The sequence below is a fragment of the Saccostrea cucullata genome, unplaced genomic scaffold (genome assembly GCF_032062105.1).
Source record: "Saccostrea cucullata isolate Sc308-1 unplaced genomic scaffold, CSIRO_AGI_Scuc_v1 ctg4813, whole genome shotgun sequence".
NCBI lineage: Eukaryota > Metazoa > Mollusca > Bivalvia > Ostreida > Ostreidae > Saccostrea > Saccostrea cuccullata.
Window position 1 is genome coordinate 1 of NW_026930861.1, and position 19264 is coordinate 19264.

Genomic DNA, 19264 nt, shown 5'->3' on the forward strand with positions numbered 1-19264 from the left:
TTCTCGCATATAAGCGATCGCAATTAAGTTCTAGAATGGACACTTAAATAATAGTAAATAAAGCATTTCATAGACTTTTTACAATAAATCCTTTTTTTTTTTTTTTTGCCTAGAAGAATTTGTGAACATTACTAAAAATTTTAAAATATATCAAACAAAGAATTTTAAAACAGTTATCAAACTCAGCTATTGAACGCAGCCCTTGGGCAGATCGATAGACTTTGCATTGGAAGCATTTTATATATGAAATGGTGTATTTTCTTGAGCGATTTATTAATAATTTAAAGCATACCTGTCTACAGACTTCCTCAAAAGTCTCTCTTCGCATTCGAAAATGCGAGGAAAATTCATCTGGGGAGTATCCTGGTATTGTTACGTTGAAATAATCAGAAATACGCTGTCGGCTTATTCTTTTTTCTGACAAGAGATGACGTATAACCTCTGGCGTAACATCGTCGTCACAAACATTCATCTCATCGCTTTCAAGTTCTTGAAGGAGAAATATCTTTATTATGCGAGTGTTTCGCTTGGATTCGCATTCCTCCATATTTAGTAATTGTGACGTTACCAACCGTTCCATTAACGTCACCGTTTCCAGGTGACGTCGCCGAGAAGGCAACGTTAATGGAAAGCGCCCTAATTAAATTTTGAAGATAGGCTTATATATCATTAAGTTTGTTAATTAAGTTTAACCCTCTCAAAAGAAAAAGAAGCATTAACAATTGTTCTGTGAAGAACTAAAAAAAAAATGTTTCAATAAAAATACATGTACTCCATATGAAAACTTGAATATGAAATGTGTGTAAAACTAAATACCAGTAACCTATTTCATAATTTCCCGTTCAAGTGTTTTAATTTGTATAAAATAAACGAAAACAATCCATTGTCATATCCGCAGAACCATGACTTTTTTCGTTAAAACGCCGTGGTGATTATTTCGGAGTTGATATAAACAGTTTCCATGGTAGTACAATAAACAGATGCGCAATCGGAGCGTGTAGCCTACTTATGCAAATATACGCCATTTTTTGTGACGTCACGAGTGAAGTGAGAAAGTAGAAAAACATTCATGATAGAGGGAACCAAATGACTGAGTCAATGATTTATCCGGTGTGATTTAATTCTTTAGAACGATTAAATATGCCACTTTTTGGTAAAAAGCATGAAACGGATAAGAAACATTCAAAGGAATCGGATGTTCGGAAGAAATACGACTTTAAGCGGACCCTAGGAACGTAAGTATCAACCCTCCATTCCTCTGTCGCACTTTCATAGAAGAAGCCATCGTTCATAAATTTTTCTCTTTATTTTCTTTCACACATTTCATCTTTTTTGTTGATATCCTTAATCAAAGCATCGATGCTCAAGTGAATATTCATATTATTTCTTTCGCATTGATAAAGTTTGGTAAATTTTTATGAAAGATGTGTTTTAACATGTAAGCCATTATAATTTCAATTAAAGATGTACATTTTACACATTTTTTAAAACCAATTGTTAAAGGGTAGATAACGGGGTAAATCGGGCGTTGAATCATTTGATGTATTTGTAAACACGACAAGGTGATGACAATTTCATTTAACTGTATGTGTCATAAAGATGGACAAAACCCTTAGTGGGTTGGTCTTCTGTGATTTAAATGTATAACTGTGGCATACCTATTGTAGAATCAAAGGCATCATTAATTATCAGAGCAGACAATCCCAAACATTATGTATTGTTATGTAAGTCATGTTGTGCATTGGTTAACCCTGATATATAAGGATGACATCCTAAGACTGTATAATATTCCATAAGATTTTAAAGTTTTATAGGTTTGGAGGTCAGAAATTCTGAATTTTGATAAAAGAAAAGAAATTTGCTGCCAATTTCATTTCTATGCAGTGACAAAATTGCACAAGTCTTCAGAAAAAATATTTCTTTGGGGCGACTATTGATTGTGGGTTTGAGCAATTTCTTTTCCAAGTGACACCACATGGAATCACATTTTACAGGGATGGAGAATTAGATTGGCAAAGGCATTAGATTAACTTGACCTCATGAACAACAGTTTTTTTTTTATTGACTGTTATCTAGTAATGGACTACATTCACGATTTTCACCATCACAATTGCTGTTGCGGATATAATCCTGGTCGCTAGACTGTTTGTTACTCTTATGCTGGGTGTAATTACTAAATGTGAAAATCTAATTAATGGGTATTGTATACAGCCCACACCTTTCCTACAATGCTTTTGCAAAATAGTAAACCCATTAATTATGATAAAATACACATACAAATGTATACTTCATTATTATATATGTACCCAACAAAAAAAGGATGTCTTTTCTGCATTGTGATACAATGGAGTAGTAAAAAAAAGTATGACATAATAAGCAGAGATTAAAGGTTCATAACCACCACCAACACACCGATTATATATGGACAGAGGTTATTAACTTACCCGTGTTTGTGTATTTTTCAACCGGCCTAATAATTATAATACATAATGGAAATTCTGGAGAATTTAGGGCACCAGAAATGCAAGTCATGCTAGGCTTATGATTTATTTTCATAATTTGTTAAAATAGTATTTCGTTGTATGATCTGAATTTCTGATCATAAGGTGTACACATACCTTTGGTAATCACATATTTGATGATGTTACTATAAATTGTTGTGGGCATTTGATGGTCTATTAATTGTTGTGGGCATTCAATGGTCTTACAAGTTTGATTGATGTTCACCTCCTTTCTCTAATTTGAATTAATTACTTTATAAATTAAGCTTCATAATCCTAGACTGGTCCAGAGAAATGATCATGAGTATGTTGGGTGTACTAGTGGAAAATGTTTTCTGCATTAATAATCTTGCTGTTTATATGGTCTATGAACATAAAAAGATAATTGTCATTTCTGATACAGTGTTCATTATATTGTAAAATTTAAAATTCAGCACTATGGTAATATGAAAACTTGAAATCAATTTATTAGATAAAAATGTGTTGCACGAAACTGCTGTCAATTACTCAATATAAACATATTTCATTTTATTGCATTTACTGCTAACATGAACATCGGAATTATATATGTTAAAAATGTTATGGAAAACCTCAATTATATAGCTTGATTGATTTACAGAAAATACAAACAAGGGGCTTGGAAATTTCTCTTGATAACCATAAGGAAAGAAAAAGAGCAAATAGTGAAAAAAAATCAAATTCATATCTAAATTTTTTTATTAAACCAGGATGTAATGATCAGATATGGGCATGACAGTAGCAAACAGGAAATTTTGTTGTATGTGTTCATCATTTCCATAAATGCTGAACTAACTGAATGGAGAATTTTATTAGTCATGATTTCTTGTTTAAAAGAATTACAGATGTATGCTTTCTGGTATTGTGTGAAAGAAATTGAAAAAAAAAAAAATAACAGAGGAATCCGAACAAAAATATTAAAAAGTCAATGTTTGTCAATGCAGATTAAAGCTTTGATGAGATTTTTTTTTTGAGGCAGTTGGAAACTCATTTGTAATTTTCATTGCTAATAATACATCTCTTAGGGAATCGACAAAAAGAATTTGAAGCTTTGTTGTAGCTGCTTAAATGTTCATCTTAATGTGTTCATTAATATTAGATTACCGGGCAGTGTTTCATTTACTGTAGTTCGGTGACAAATTGAAATTCAATCATGAAATATACACATGGCATGTAGATCACATCTGTGGGTGTATGTATCACCTGTCGTTTATCTGCAGCCTTCGTGATGAATTCCAGCAGAGACCTATTATCATGATTATGGCATATATTCATCATTGATTCTTCTTTTTTTGTGCACTTCATTTGAAGGATATTTGTCTATACATCAACTGTTCAACAGACCATTAAAAGAAACCTGAAGCAAAATATTATGTCAGACTCTGTTTGCATTTATAATATTATCTAGTAGTAGTATACTGTTTATTTACTAGTACTTTGCACCTCGTTTATCAGCTTTTTTGTAAATATATATTATAGATTTTGTCAATATACATTATAAATCTATTCTTCTGCCCTGGTTTTGCTTTTAAATTTTTAATTGTGTTCCTAAAAAAAATAAAATGGTTCCAACAGATGAAGTTAAGTCTATTCCTAAACAAAAGGATAGATTATATTTAAAGCGGTTGACAATAGGTACACAGGCAACTTAGCCACATATGATTCTCATATGAGTATCATATGATTCTCATATGATTTGTTTCATATGAGAATCATAGAAAAAGGGCATCATATGTGAATCATATGAAGCAAATCATATGATTTACATATGATCTACATATGTGAATCATATGAAAATAACTACATATGATTTGCATATGAATAATTTAAGTGTGTTTCAAGTCATTTACATATGAGAATCATATGAAAAGGGTATCATATGTAAATCATATGTAACACTTAAGTGTGTTTCAAGCCATTTACATATGAGAATCATATGAAAGGGGCATCATATGTAAATCATATGAAACAGTTAAGTGTGTTCTCTTTCAATATTTTTCGCATTCTTGTACACATTTAAAAATCAGATATTTCTGCTTTAGATGAAAATTCATTATATTACAACAATGATATATCTTCATTGGTTAAATATTTTAAAATATCTTATAATGTTTACACAACTTTTTTGATAAAAGTATTTTCATCAAGAGAAATAACTTATTTTTCACAGTGTACATTCTAAACAAGAAAATATACAAACAAGTCAGTAGCATTTGTCGATACATGTATTTAACATATTCTAAAATGAGTACAAATTTCAAGATTTCAGCAAAATGATTAAGTAGTTAAACATGTATGTACAAATGAATAAAATAATTCGGTCATGTACTTGTATAAAAATACCATATGACATGAAATTGTCCCCAGCAAAATTGAAATATCTGCAATAACATTTGTCATGTATTCTCTATTGTAAATTTATGAAAAATCAAGTTATTTGATATTCTAGCATACAAATAAGAATGAGATATCTTTACAGGTCAAATTCAGACAAGATTGTGTACATCCTCCACATTTCATAATTATTCCATAGATTTCCAGGTTCTTTTTCCTTCTGTATCTTTTCAATATTTTCAGTTGTCCTCCCTCTGACCTGACCATTTTGAAAATCTCTTTGAAGTGTACCAAAAATGCAAATCCACCAGTTCTCCCCTTCCTGAACAATTTCTTTGTGGCACAGAATGGTATCTACAAAAATTTCAAAAATAAAAATAAAATGATTCTTAAATTACAAAATCAATTCTACAAGTTATACTACAGTAACTTATCATCAGCAAACAAATGTATTCCCAATGCACTGACACAGATATAAAGAAAAAATTATGTTATATATGTTATACTAGGTGTTTTGTGGAATCCTATGATGTAATTTGAAAGACAATTACACTGTTGGAAGATATTGCTTCATATTAAAATCATAAAAAGCTATTTTTTTTTTTATTTTTGCAATTGAATTTGGAATGTTCAAATATATATTAATTCAAATTGCCAAAAATTAAGAAGATTCTGACACAAATATATTACTTTTGGACAAAAAAAAACTACAGACAAGTAGATAGGCAGAAAAAACAGACTTTGTGATTCCAGGATATCCCAGACTTTTTTGGGAAGAGTATAACAAAGTATATTAAACAGTGTGTAGTTACCTTAACTTTGAAGCAAGCCTTGGATCTTTGGATTTTTTCTTATGAGAGGCTGACTGTATATTGAACCTGTAAAACAAATATTCACACAGTAGATATTTTCTAAGCATTATAAACTAAAATTTAAACTACAAAAAAGAGAGAGTACTAGTTTGTAGGTTCTCAATTGTCTTAAATATCTTACAATTTACCTGAAAGTATAGGTTCTTTAGTGTTGGAAAAAAATTATAAATGTCAGTCAATGAATACATAGATGTAAATATTCAATGGATTAGCTATCTGATGTACTTTCAACACATAGTCACATGCACATGTATTTGAGCCTTGAAAATTGCCACTGTTAGGCCTATTATTAATTTTTTGCTGAAATTCACAAATTCAATTTACCCCCTGAAGTTATTGTATAGTTTTGTAGCTTATATTTAAAGCAAGAAAATTCAATTCATACTCACCATATTTAAAAAAAGTACATTGGATTAAAATTGTTTCATAATGTAGAATAAAACATCTATATTATCGAGTTGAATTTATTTTTTATGAAGCCGTGCAAACAATGTAGAATTATAAAGGAACAAAACGAAATTATCAAGAAATATTTTGTCATAAAGGAGTCATTACAGATGTACACTTTGATTTTTTATTGCAATTTTTTTACCTTTAATATTGTGATGATGCAGTCGTCTGTCAGAATCAGCTTTGGGCAGTTAGGATCAATCGCCAGTCTTATCAGATTTGGGCTTCTCGGACTTGATAAAAAAGCAGCACTGTGACACTGAACTCAAATTGTTGAGTGCATCTAAGGCCATAAACATTTGTCATTAAGTTGATGAAAGAATCGACTTGATAACGATCTCAACATACAACAACGCCAACTGCTATACAGGGTTTCTACTTTCACTTTCAAATCAATACGTAACAAAAGTCAAAACAAAAAGAAAACAAAGTAATGCCTTTAGCCTATCATGTAAATTATATTGTTTACATCCATTCAGAAACAAATTCATCCAAAATTACTTACAGATCACTAACATTATGTAGGTTGCGATATGCATTAATTTAACCGTTACAAGTGATGAGAGTATTATAGAAATAAGTTCATACGAACCTGTAACCGTAATGAAAGGATATTTAAACAATATGAATTAGCCTAAATGTCTTTATAAAAATGTTAGGAGATAACTTACTTTTTCCGACACCCAGTATCCAGCACTTCTGCTGCAGCAGTGACGTCAAACATGACGTACACTTTCATCCGATAAAAGTCAAAACCGTTCCGAAAAAAGAATACGGAATTATTTGATTTTACTCAAGTAATAATCCAAACCCAAAAGATTTGAAATAAAAGGCAAACTAATTTATTATCTTGTCAATTTTGTATGGGAAATGCATTATTACAGAAAAAAAAATCTTGAAAGTTTTATTTTTTATACGGGAAAGGTTGGGGGGGGGGGGGGGCATTAAACAGAGTAGAACTTTACATAAGTAATTGCTATCACATTCTATTGAATATATGTACATTTAAATTACTATTGATATATATTATTGAAATTGCAATTTTGATTGCATATACTAAGGGCAAATTAGTGAACTCTGTTTCATATGATTCTCATATGATCACTGTTTCATATGATTCTCATATGATCACTGTCAAAATATTTATATGATATTTACCTGAGTATAACACGGGCAAATTAGTGAATTTGGTTTCATATGATTCTCATATGATCACTGTTTCATATGATTCTCATATGAAAACTGCAAAATATACATATGATTTTCATATGTAGGACATGTCATATGAGAATCATATGTGTATAACTTCATATGATTAACATATGTTTGATCATATGATTCTCATATGATTGGCCACATATGATTCTCATATGATTATATATACATATGATTCTCATATGATCCACATATGATCTTCATATGAAAGGCAATGCATATGTGGATCATATGTGGCTAAATTGCCTATGTACATGGGGGTACATTTATAACATAAATACCGGTATATAAAACCCCCATCCCACTTCTCTGTCCTTTCAAAGGAAAAGTCAGTATTCTAAAAACATCTATCTATGTCAGAAACTTTAGTATAATTATGCTAAAAAAAGAGAATATGATTAAAGTTTATATAATTCATTGTACATAGTTAATAAAATATGAATAAATGGTACGGTACAGACACAATGAATTAAAGTCTGAAGATACCTGGTAATTTAAGGGCACATGAAGAAGACAAGAATTTCATGAATATCTAATTATAACAAGTATGTGATTAAAATTCCAAAATAAAAAAACAAGCAGCCAGGAACTGTTGATATTTTTAAAGGGTTAATCATTAATGACGGCAATATCATGCAGGATGTGAGCTTATAACTAATATAAGTCCTGAACTGACGAGGGGATATGTAATCATTGATAACATCAGACAAGCAGTAATTCAGGTTACATGCGAGTTCTAATTTAACTCTTTTATTATGTTGCAGTATAAGCTCTTGCAGTAATTTCACTTTCAGAAAAAGAAATATCAATGGTAAATACATTAAACCACACATGCAGTTAAACAATCTTGAAATAAAGTACCACAGGGACAATGAATGTCATATATGTGTTTTTCCAACTTCTTCTTTGTCGTATTTCTGTAAGAGCTCACATGTAATCATAGTGTTGACCATTTTATTTATATTCCATGTGGAGTCATTTGTTCCCTAGGACCTTCACAATAAGTTTGTGGTACACTTTATATTATTGTGAAAATCACTAAATTGCTAAATTAACGATATCATTAGAAGTGTGATGTTCACAATACATTGTTACTGTTGGCCTGCAGCTGAGTGCGCTGTACATCTATATTAAGTAACACTACAGATAAGGCATATAAACAAATAAGTACATGCAATTAGAAAGTATAAGACCTTGTTAAAATTTATTTTCATTTTGGTTTTTTAAAATTATGCTCACGAATTCAACACTCAATTTTTTCTAAAAACTTATAATGAGATTGCATTATTTTATAGACACTGTCTCGTTAGTATGATTAATAAGAAGCAGTTAGTATACACAAGTATACATAGTACAATGTCAAGTATATGTAACTTTTTTTGATGGGGTGGGAATTAAATGTATACTTGGTATGGCCTATATATAAAGAGTTAATTTTCTGAATCCTCTCTTGAGAGATAAAGGGGTGCTGAAATTCGTTATGCACTGTAATTTATGATCAGAAAACCTTTAATATCTCCAAGATTTAAGCATATTGATCAAGTTTTTATTGACAGTTGTAGACTAACAGAGCTTTAAATGATGGATTTTATATGGCCCCATGTTTCTTATAATAGGGTTGAATAGGATTAACTTTCCATTTAGATATTTTTTTTATCTTTCGGGTAGCTAGGATATTCTTTTAAGAATATGAGGTTGAATGCTACATGTATTGATCGAGGTTTTCAAGGTACATTACCTTTTTTGTTGGCTCATGTATCATTTTTTCTGGGAGGGTTATTGATTGATATCAAGTAGGGGGCTTTGGATGAAAAATATGAAAAATGTATGAACTTATTAAGGCATATATTTTAAAAAAAAAATTGGGGATTTTTCTTATTACAGTGAAAATTGTCTAATCCAACAACTGTGCAATATATCACACTGTGAATTCTGACATAAAATTTCGTTCTCATTTTACCATGTTTACTATTTTCCATTTTTTTTACACCATGCAATCTGATATCCTGTCTATCCCATAGGTGACTGCTTAATACAGGTTTGACTGTAATTCTTAATAGCAGTTAAACTGTATTTTGACATCTATGGAATAATAAGATTTTCTTGAATAAAGTAGAGAATAAAAAATTAATATGTTGATATAAGATTAGTGTATTTGATTCTTTATTTGCTCATTTAATCCAAATGCAAAGAGAGCATGAATTAAGCTCCCACAATCTCAGTTAAGGCAGTGGGCCTATATACTGTGAATTCCCCCTGGGAGGGTTAATCTTAGGTCAGAAATATCAAAAAGTTGTAATTGATTTTCTCTAGGTTCTTTTGCTCCCCATTGCGCTTTGCTGACATTTCATGACAAAGATGTAACCTTATTGTGGTACATTATATAGGGTACACCCACTGCTTTTTCTATGAAACTGCCCTTGTGGTTATTGCATACACGCATTATACATTTAGCAATAAATGAAGGATTTTGCAGTTTAGGTGAAATTATTAAATACCATATTTGCACAACTGCAAAATTCTAAGGGCAATTGCATTAAAATGACAGGCATTTATGAAGGGGAGTTTAAATTTACCGAGATATTTATGGCAATAAGTTCCCTAGGAAGAAACTTCTTTAATTTTCTGCGCATTTTATTTTAGAAATGTGAAAATAATCACACCCTCTCAATTTTTACTAGATTGGTGTACTGTTTGATGTATCGGTGACAGCACTGGTGCGATCATGAAAACTGGCAACAATTCATCATTATAGGTGAATAGGCCTACACATAAATAATGGCTTCTTTTGGTTGTATAATTTGAAGATATTATATTATGTCCACCTGGAAAGTCTCTTATGGAAGTTGCTATGTCATTTACAGTAGCAGAAGGAATTGTCAAGAGATGGTGCTAAAATACAAATGTATTGGATGGGGGGGGGGGGGAACGAAAAGAAAAAAGAGGAAAAGAAATGTTGAAAAGTTTTTGAAATTACAAATATTTGAAAGGTTTTAGAATTATTAACTTTAGAATTAACAACAATTATGACAAATTTATGCTTTTTCCTGAATCCTCTGAAAATAGTTCTTGATTTATTCTTTGTCCCAGAGCTATATTGGACTATTTTTACATAATTAGTCTAATGGTTACAGTTAATGACCTTTTTCATTGGTCATGGTACATGGTAATGTACAATTTTAGTGATTTTTTTAGCGCGAGATAAGAGGTTTTTTATGGATAAGTGTCTGGGACCATTGCAGGTGTGAAGGTATGGCAGAATTTCTCTCACTAGTACAAGAAGTGAAGCTAAATCATTCTGGTGGAATCTTGGACTGATCATCAAATTTTACTCCAAAGCCTGTAGTTAATACTGAAAGAATTAACTTTATTGGAAAAAGAAATCAGTGTAAAAAGACTTAAAAATTTTTTTAATTGAATGCATGAAGCAGGTCCAGTGCATGTAATTTGGCATCCTTAGTAGTGTCATTTGACATGTAATCTGTGACGCTTCCAGATTTGTTCTCCATTTTGGCAGGAAACGGGGAAAAGGGACATTTTTTTGGTATCTGCATGCTTGATGATAGCATTGTTTTCTTGGAATAAACAAGAGATCAATAGCAATTTGTTAATTATCAGGAGATGTTATCACACCATTGTAAGGCCTATCTGCCTTTATGTTATCATTGATTTTTTTTTATTCTGCACAGGGGTTTAGGTTACAATAGACCACCGATAAAAAACACACAAACATGTATACACATATATATTGATAAATTCTAGTGAAATTTGATTAAACAGTTGACTGGAAATTCAAAGCTATTCCCAAAGGTAGAGCAGTATGTGTAATCGTTAGGCTTGTTTTGTTTGATTAGCGGATTATTTACTGTTATATAATTATAGATTGGAATACAGCAAGGCACTTCGACCTTAAAACTTGATCAGTGTATTACGATAGGCATTGATTAATGAGTTTGAAAGTTAATTAAAAATTAAAGTAAAAGAACATGGTGGGTAATGGGGTCTTTTATTGACTTCTATTGATTTAGAAGTTTTTTTGAAATTGGTATTGATGATATGTCATTTAAACAATTAAGGATTAAAATTTTGTTTGACTTGATTTTCATAATTATCTTTGTATATTTTGGTTCAGATAGAAGTTTGTATAAAAGTTTAATTCATGTCTGAAAAAAAGGGTATTTTATGCAGTATTTTTCGTACTTCGTAATTTTGAGGAAAAAAAACCCAATTTGCAGGTAGATTGCATGGTTACATGTATTGTGTGTTTTTAGTGTAAGAATGAAAGTACCTTAGCATGTACATGTATTCTTTAATGTACTTTAAGTACTTAAAGTACTTTTGTTCTTTAAGTACTTTACCCCTGATATCTCGAATACTCTAATATCTAGAAGTATTTATACCTTTAATTTATCCCATCAAGTTAGAGATATCATTTAATTAAGGTTTGGCTGTACTCTCAGCTTTTCAGTTAAGGCCTACATGACAGTTTAAATGTTACATACTCTGATTTCAATTAAAATATCATTTTTAGGTCAATGACTATTTACTATTTAAGTTTAATTATTCAAATTTTTGTACAGTATAAGGATATAAGGTCAACTTTGGCCCTGCAATCAATAATTATGTTCTTTGATTCATGTATTCTCCATATCACTTTTACCATTTCTGGAAGATTAAAGGCAAATGTCTTGAATTCAACTTTTTAGTTAAATTAAAACTATATATATATTTCAATTTTCTTTCTACATGTTCTAATTAGGCCATAAATATATCAAAACTAAAAATACATTAATCAGATTGAAGAGACATCATCAGTATTATTTCCTATCTAGCTTGTAACACGAGCTTTGATTGGTTACAAAGTCGGGTGTAAAATTCCGTACATCCGACTTCAGCCGGGGGTAAAAAACATGACGTCATTAATGCATAGTTTCTCTATGATGAAAAGCCAGTAACATGATGTCACTATATGCACTGAAGGTGGTAGTAAATCTTATATTGATAACTTGATACACAGTGTTATGGGTCAGAATAACCCTAAATGCCAGCAAAGATCAATCACACAGTTTAAACTTAACAATAATTTATTTACAGTGATATACAAATCATTAAGTACAAACTTAGCAAAAATCTAAAAATACATACATCAGAGTGTCCGTTGCTGCACACAATGTCCCAGTGAAATTATATCCCAGTTGTAACTCAATGGTGCTCATACGACACTGAGTATCTCTATGCATCAATTGACAGGATATTTATACAGTAATATAAATCTAGAATATTCTAGAAGTTGTAAGTACATGATATTCCTGGAAAGTTCTGGACATGAATAAAGTTCAAGAATCTTCTAGAAAAAATGACCGAACATGTTGACCACTCTGGAATGTTCAAGAAACTTAATGTTACTAATAATATACATGATGAAATAATACAAATACAACACACCTCACAACACCTCCCCCCTTAAAAAGTTTGAATGTCAACGAAAACTTATATTGCTAAAATGAAATATATGTACATTAATACAAAATCATATATGTTCACGATATTCTGGACAAGGCATCTGCAATAACATTGTCTTTGCCTTTGATATGCTTAATAGTTATGTTGTATTCTTGTAACAACAAACTCCATCTAGTCAGTCTTTGATTTTTGAGGACAATTTATGCAAAAATGTCAGGGGGTTGTGATCCGTATATACAAGAATTGGATGCAAAGTAACATTCAGATAAACATCAAAATGCTGTAAGGCTAACAACAAAGCAAGGCATTCCTTTTCAATGGTGGAATACTTTATTATGACATTTTGTAAGTTTCTTTGAAAAATAAGAAACAACTCTATTACCTTATCACGATGTTCTTAAACAAAGTGCCCCGATTCCAACATCACTAGCATCAACAGTAAGCTTGAATGCTAAATAGAAAAATCAACATTGACAGAACTTTATTGCTATAAGGACATATTTGATTTTATGAAACGATTTTTCACAGTCCTTTGTCCATTCAAAGTTAACCCTCTTTTGTAAAAGATTTGTAAGTGGACTTACAACTGAGGAAAAATTTAAAGACAAAATTTTCTGTAAAACCCAGCCATGCCCAAAAACCTAATTAAATTTTCTTGTTTGTAAGAGTGTTGGAACTTTGCAATAGCTTCCACTTTAGCCATAATGGGTGTAAAATATATATTACGGTCTATGACCTAAATACTCTACATAAGCATGACAAAATTCGCTCTTCTCAAGGTTCACAGTTAAGTTTGCTTTAGCTAAAATGTCAAATAAAGTACGCATGATTCGGAGATGTTCGTCCCATGTGTCGATGTATATGACGACATCAAAATGTAGGCCTCGCATCCCTCAGGTCTTGAAGGAGGGAGTGAATCATCCTTTGGAATGTAGTTGGTGCGTTTTTCATGCCAAAAGGCATTACTTTATACTGGTAAAGTCCATTATTAGCAAAAGCAGATATTTTTTTGCTCTTTCTTAAACTTATAGCCTTTAAAGGTCAAATATATACTGACAAATTTGGCGTTTCCAATGCGGTCAATACAGTCATCGATTCTATATTGGATATGAATCAGTTTTGGTAACAGAATTCACTTTTAAGTCTGTACATAATCGGAAACCGTCCTGTTATATATATATAGAATACACGGTGAGCTCCAATTACTTTTACTGTGTTCAACAATGTCATTATCCAACATATACTGCACTTCCCTGATTGTACTGCAATTTTATTTTGAGAATACGGATGTTTTTATAGGCAGACATTCGCCAACTATAACATCATGACAAGCTGCATTAGTTTTCTTTGGATCATGCAAAAGATTTGATGATACTCATTCATCAAGTTTTTAACTTGTTCTTTTTGGTGAATGTTCAAATGTCCAAGTTTGGCATCCAAATTAGCCAAAACTTCTGAGTTTTTCAAACGAACACTCTGGGATTACAATCTTTCTCATTCATCTCTACATCGTATCACTTTCAATACAATTTTGAACAGTTTAGCATTGGCTAAAGTGGAAACTGGTTTTACAGACTTTCGGTCACACCTTTCAAAATACTCTTTTAACATGTTAATGTGACAAACCCGTTTCTCTTTACGTCGACCCGGTGTCTTAACTACATAGTTTACATCACTGATCTTGCTTTCAATTTCATAAGGGCCATAAAATCTGGCCTGTAAAGGATGACCAGGAATAGGTAAAAATACAAGAACCATTATCACCTGGCTTAAACACCCTATTTCTGGCATCTTTGTCATACCACATTTTCATTTTCATCTGAGAATTCTTCAAATTGTCTTGTGCTAATTTACAAGCATTGTAAAGTTTTTCTTTGAAATCAGACACATAATCTAAAAGATTAAGATCAGATAGTCTCTATAGTGCCACTTTTCCTTCAACAATTTCAAAGGTTCTAACTGTATGACCGAACACCAATTCAAAAGGACTGAACCCAAGAGACTCCTGATGTAATTGCTTTTGTGCAGCAAATAGTACAAGATGAACCCCTTCATCCCAGTCTTTTTCATGCTGGTAACAATAGGTCTTCAGCATTGTTTTTAGGGTTTGATGAAAACTTTCTACGCTCCCTGGGACTCAGGATGATAAGCAGTTGATCTATATTGCCTTATACCCAACTCATGCATGACTTGCTGGAACAACCCCGACATAAAATTTGAGCACTGGATCCGACTGAATTGCCTTTGGTGCTCCTACAAAACTGAAGAACTTGGTTAGGGCCTTAACTATGCTCTTTGCCTTTATAAAATAAAGGTATGGCTTGGGAATCGAGTGGATGTACACATAATGGTAAGTAAATACTGGTTCCCAGATCTGGTCCTAGGCAAAGGTCCTACACAATCCACCAACACTCGACTAAACGGTTCTTCAAAAGCTGGAATTGGTTGGAGAGGGGCGGATGGTATCTTCTGATTCGGTTTACCTACCATCTGACAGACATGACACGACTTACAAAACTCAGAATAAATCCTTCCTTAGCTTAGGCCAATAAAAATGACTCAAAATCCTATTATAAGTCTTATTGATACCTAAATGACCAGCCATAGGTGTATCGTGAAAGTAAAGAACAAAAAAGCTAAATTCATAAAATCATGACATCTCGACGATAAGCAGCTGGGACCACTATCTGGTGAACAACACGCCACACTTCATCACACAAGGTGGTCGCCATTTTCGCATAAGGATGCCATCTTTCATATAGAAGCATTCTCCAACTTTAGTAGCCTCTTCTGGTGGAAGTGCCATCTTACTAATTGAATGATATCTGGGTCTTTATGTTGTTCAGAGAGTAAACACGGCTGAGGATGTCCTTGCCTTGGCTAACTAGTGGATGCAACTCATCATCCTCACCACCAAATTTTGGTAACAGTTCTTTCTTCTCTTGCTTCTTGATATTGTGTGGTTCCATGCTTGTTTGAGTGCCATCAAGGTCAGATAAGAAAGTGTCATTCAAATCAATATCAACAGAGGAATTCGTCTCGTCAAAGGCTTGAGTATGGTCTGCCTCCATTTCTCGTCTTCTGGCCATCGCTCTAGTAACAGCACAGGCTGGATAAATGTCATCATCTTCATCATCGCACATGACATCTTACACCACTTAGAGAAACTTTCAAAGAATCTGGAGTGATTTTCTCACAAACTATAGGATCTGGTACAACTTTTACCAGCTAAATCGTTGCCTAGCAACAAAGAAATGCCTGGAACAGGAAGACTAGGTCGAACACCTACGATAACAGGTCCAGTAACTAAATCTGACTTCAAACTAATTCTATGCAGGGGAACATCAATGACGCCTAGCTCCACACCCTGTAATAAAACTGACCCACCAGTAGAATCTGCTCAGACAAAAAAGCACGCCCTCTATACAATAACGAATGCGCAGCACCAGTATCTCTCAAAATCTGGACAGGTTTTATTTCAGAGAGAGAGAGAGATAGAGTCACCGAGTGAAACAAATCCCTGAGACATAAAGGGCTTATAATCCTCCATAGAATCAATAGAACTGGACTGTGAACCCTGGACATCAGGAGTGTCAGAACAAATCGAAACTAAGGCTTCTCTATCACCTCTAAATGCCGCACAAGCATGTGGTTGAGTTTTGTCAAAATCATTTTTTCTCTTAAGTTTAAAGCATTCACTGATCAGATGACCCTTTTTCTTACAATAACTACAAGTAAGCGACCCTATTCCAGAAGACCCTTCAAAACGTCCTGGACCGGTTGAACCACCTTGGGATGGGACTGGGAACTTGTGAAAGAAAAAGAATGAAGTACTCTTTTTATAAAATTTGTAGAATTACTGCTAGTCTGAGATCTTGATACAAAATTCTTTTTATGAGACAGAGCATAAGTACAGATATGACTGCTTCTTCAAGAGTTTTCACATTCTTATCTTCTAGATGTGTTTTCAAATATTGAGTAACACATTCCTTAAACTCTTCTACCAGGATGACTTGGCGCAAATTAGCAAAAGTTCTATCAAGTTTCTTAGATCTAAACCAGTGATTGAATAAATCTTCTTTCTCTCGTGAAAATTCAACAAATGTTTGATTATCAAACTTTCTATACTTTCTGAACTTTTGTCTATGCTTCAGGTACTAATTCATATGCTTTTAATATTGCTGCTTTGACCTTCTCATAGTCTGAACTTTCATACCCCTAGATGCAGAGTATACCTCATAATTGCTTTGCCAACCAGTACACTTTGTAACATTGTTGACCAAACGTGTTGTGGCCATTTAAGATTTTCTGCGACTTTCTCGAATTGGGGAAAATACTTGTCTACAGATTTTTCTTGAAATTTCGGAACTAACCTAATATTTTTTGCTGCATCAAATTTTCTTGACAAATGAGGGTTCTGGTTTCTGCTGTAATCTTAATTTCTCTAACTCAAAGTGCTCTTGTCTTTCTAATTTGTCTAATTCAAATTTGTTCACGCTCTCGTTCTTCTCTTTCTCTTTCTCTTTCTCTGTCTCTTTCTGCTCTTCTCTTTCTAATTTTTCTCTTTCTAATCGCATATTTCTCTAACTCTAATTGAAACTGATATTCTGCCATTTTGTAAGAGCCTAACTCTGTTTTAACTGTATATTCTGGAAGATCACACAAAGATGTTTTCTTCTACTAGTTTGTTTGCAACCTTAATTCTAATGTCTTGCTTTCTCTGAGAGGATTTAACATCTAACCCAAAATGCAAACCTAATGCGATCAAGTCATCCTTTTTTAACGTATCAAAAACCTGAACACTTGGCGAACTAAGAAAGTTTGTGACCGAAAATACCATGTTGATTTTTGCTGGCTTATAGTCAAATTTATCAATTTAATTAACAAAATTCTGACAATGAACTGCAAAAGTGCAAGAAATTGATTATTAGAAAAAGCATATTCTGTTATGAGAGAATAACCCTAAATGCCAGCAAAGATCAATCACACAGTTTAAACTTAACAATAATTTATTTACAGTGATATACAAATCATTAAGTACAAACTTAGCAAAAATCTAAAAATACATACATCAGAGTGTCCGTTGCTGCACACAATGTCCCAGTGAAATTATATCCCAGTTGTAACTCAATGGTGCTCATACGACAAGAGTATCTCTATGCATCGAATTGACAGGATATTTATACAGTAATATAAATCTAGAATATTCTAGAAGTTGTAAGTACATGATATTCCTGAGAAAGTTCTGGACATGAATAAAGTTCAAGAATGTTCTAGAAAAAATGACCGAACATGTTGACCACTCTGGAATGTTCAAGAAACTTAATGTTACTAATAATATACATGATGAAATAATACAAATACAACACACCTCACAACAACAGTTTTATAAAGATATTATTTGGGTGCATAGGAAATAAATTCGTTATCCAGGTGACCAGGTCCAATCAAGGGTGTACGGAGATTTACCTCGGGTTGTATTCCATACACCCTGAGGCCTTCGTGTACGGGGATTTACCCCGGGTTGTATTCCATACACTCTGAGGCCTTCTTCAGCCTCAGGGTGTATGGAATAAAACCTGGGGTAAATCCCTATACACCCTTGATTGAACCTGGATAACTAATATGATAACACTAAACAACTGCACTGCATAATTTGTGCATCAGGTTTATGGAAGTCCACAAAATGATTTATAGAAGTTCAGCAACTCCCAGTTGTCTTGGAACTGTGTCTAGTAATGGTCTGACCTGTCAAACAAGAAACTGAGACGGCTGGTCAATGTTCTGTAAGAGGATGGGACTGGGGGGTCTAGCAGACAGTTCAAAGATTGGCGTTAAAATATCTAACTCTTCAAGGTTATTTGCCTGGAGATGATACATATATTTATGAATATACTCAATATCCCTAAATGTACTGATATATACCGGTAATGTACGTGTATTTGAAAAAGAGGGCTTTATATTTTAGCACCTTTGGCGCAGAAAGTGATGCACTAATTAATCAATACCACTAAGAAATCATTTATATATACAATAAAGGACACGAACATTTGAAGTGCTAATTTAATTCATGAAACGCCAACAAGTCCATACCCAGTGATTGTGCTAAATTTTGAATACACTTATTTTATATGTATACATTCAATTAGATTAGCCATAGTTTCATGCATCATGCAAATTAATATGCTACTACTTAAAAAATGTTAAAACCGGATACTCTAAAAAATACTTGTATTTACTGTCACCAATGTGGGACCTATAATTTCTCTCCTCCTACATGTATCTGTCATTAGGGTTTCCTAACTTTCATGTTTGGTTTATGAGTCTTGTGTTTGATTGCGTAATCATGTAAACCCTTTAATGAATGGCAATGTCTCATTTTTTGTTTAATTTAACTACCCCAAAAATTTA

The 19264-nt window shown here is 32.5% G+C and overlaps 1 protein-coding gene and 1 long non-coding RNA gene across 2 annotated transcripts in view; one reads left to right on the plus strand and one right to left on the minus strand.

The window, feature by feature from the left end:
- The first annotated feature begins 1010 nt into the window (after window positions 1–1010).
- LOC134230340 (calcium/calmodulin-dependent protein kinase type 1-like) overlaps window positions 1011–19264 on the plus strand; it is a 38877-nt gene continuing 20623 nt past the window's right edge. Inside the window, exon 1 of the mRNA XM_062712105.1 lies at window positions 1011–1235. Coding sequence (XP_062568089.1) covers window positions 1141–1235 — 95 coding nt within the window. The 5' untranslated portion in view covers window positions 1011–1140. The remainder of the gene's footprint in view (window positions 1236–19264) is intronic.
- On the minus strand, window positions 4844–7083 carry LOC134230339 (uncharacterized). The gene is made up of 4 exons (XR_009984333.1): window positions 6847–7083; window positions 6318–6458; window positions 5666–5731; window positions 4844–5207 (listed from the first exon to the last, which is right to left on the minus strand). It is a non-coding gene; the product is annotated as an uncharacterized LOC134230339 (long non-coding RNA).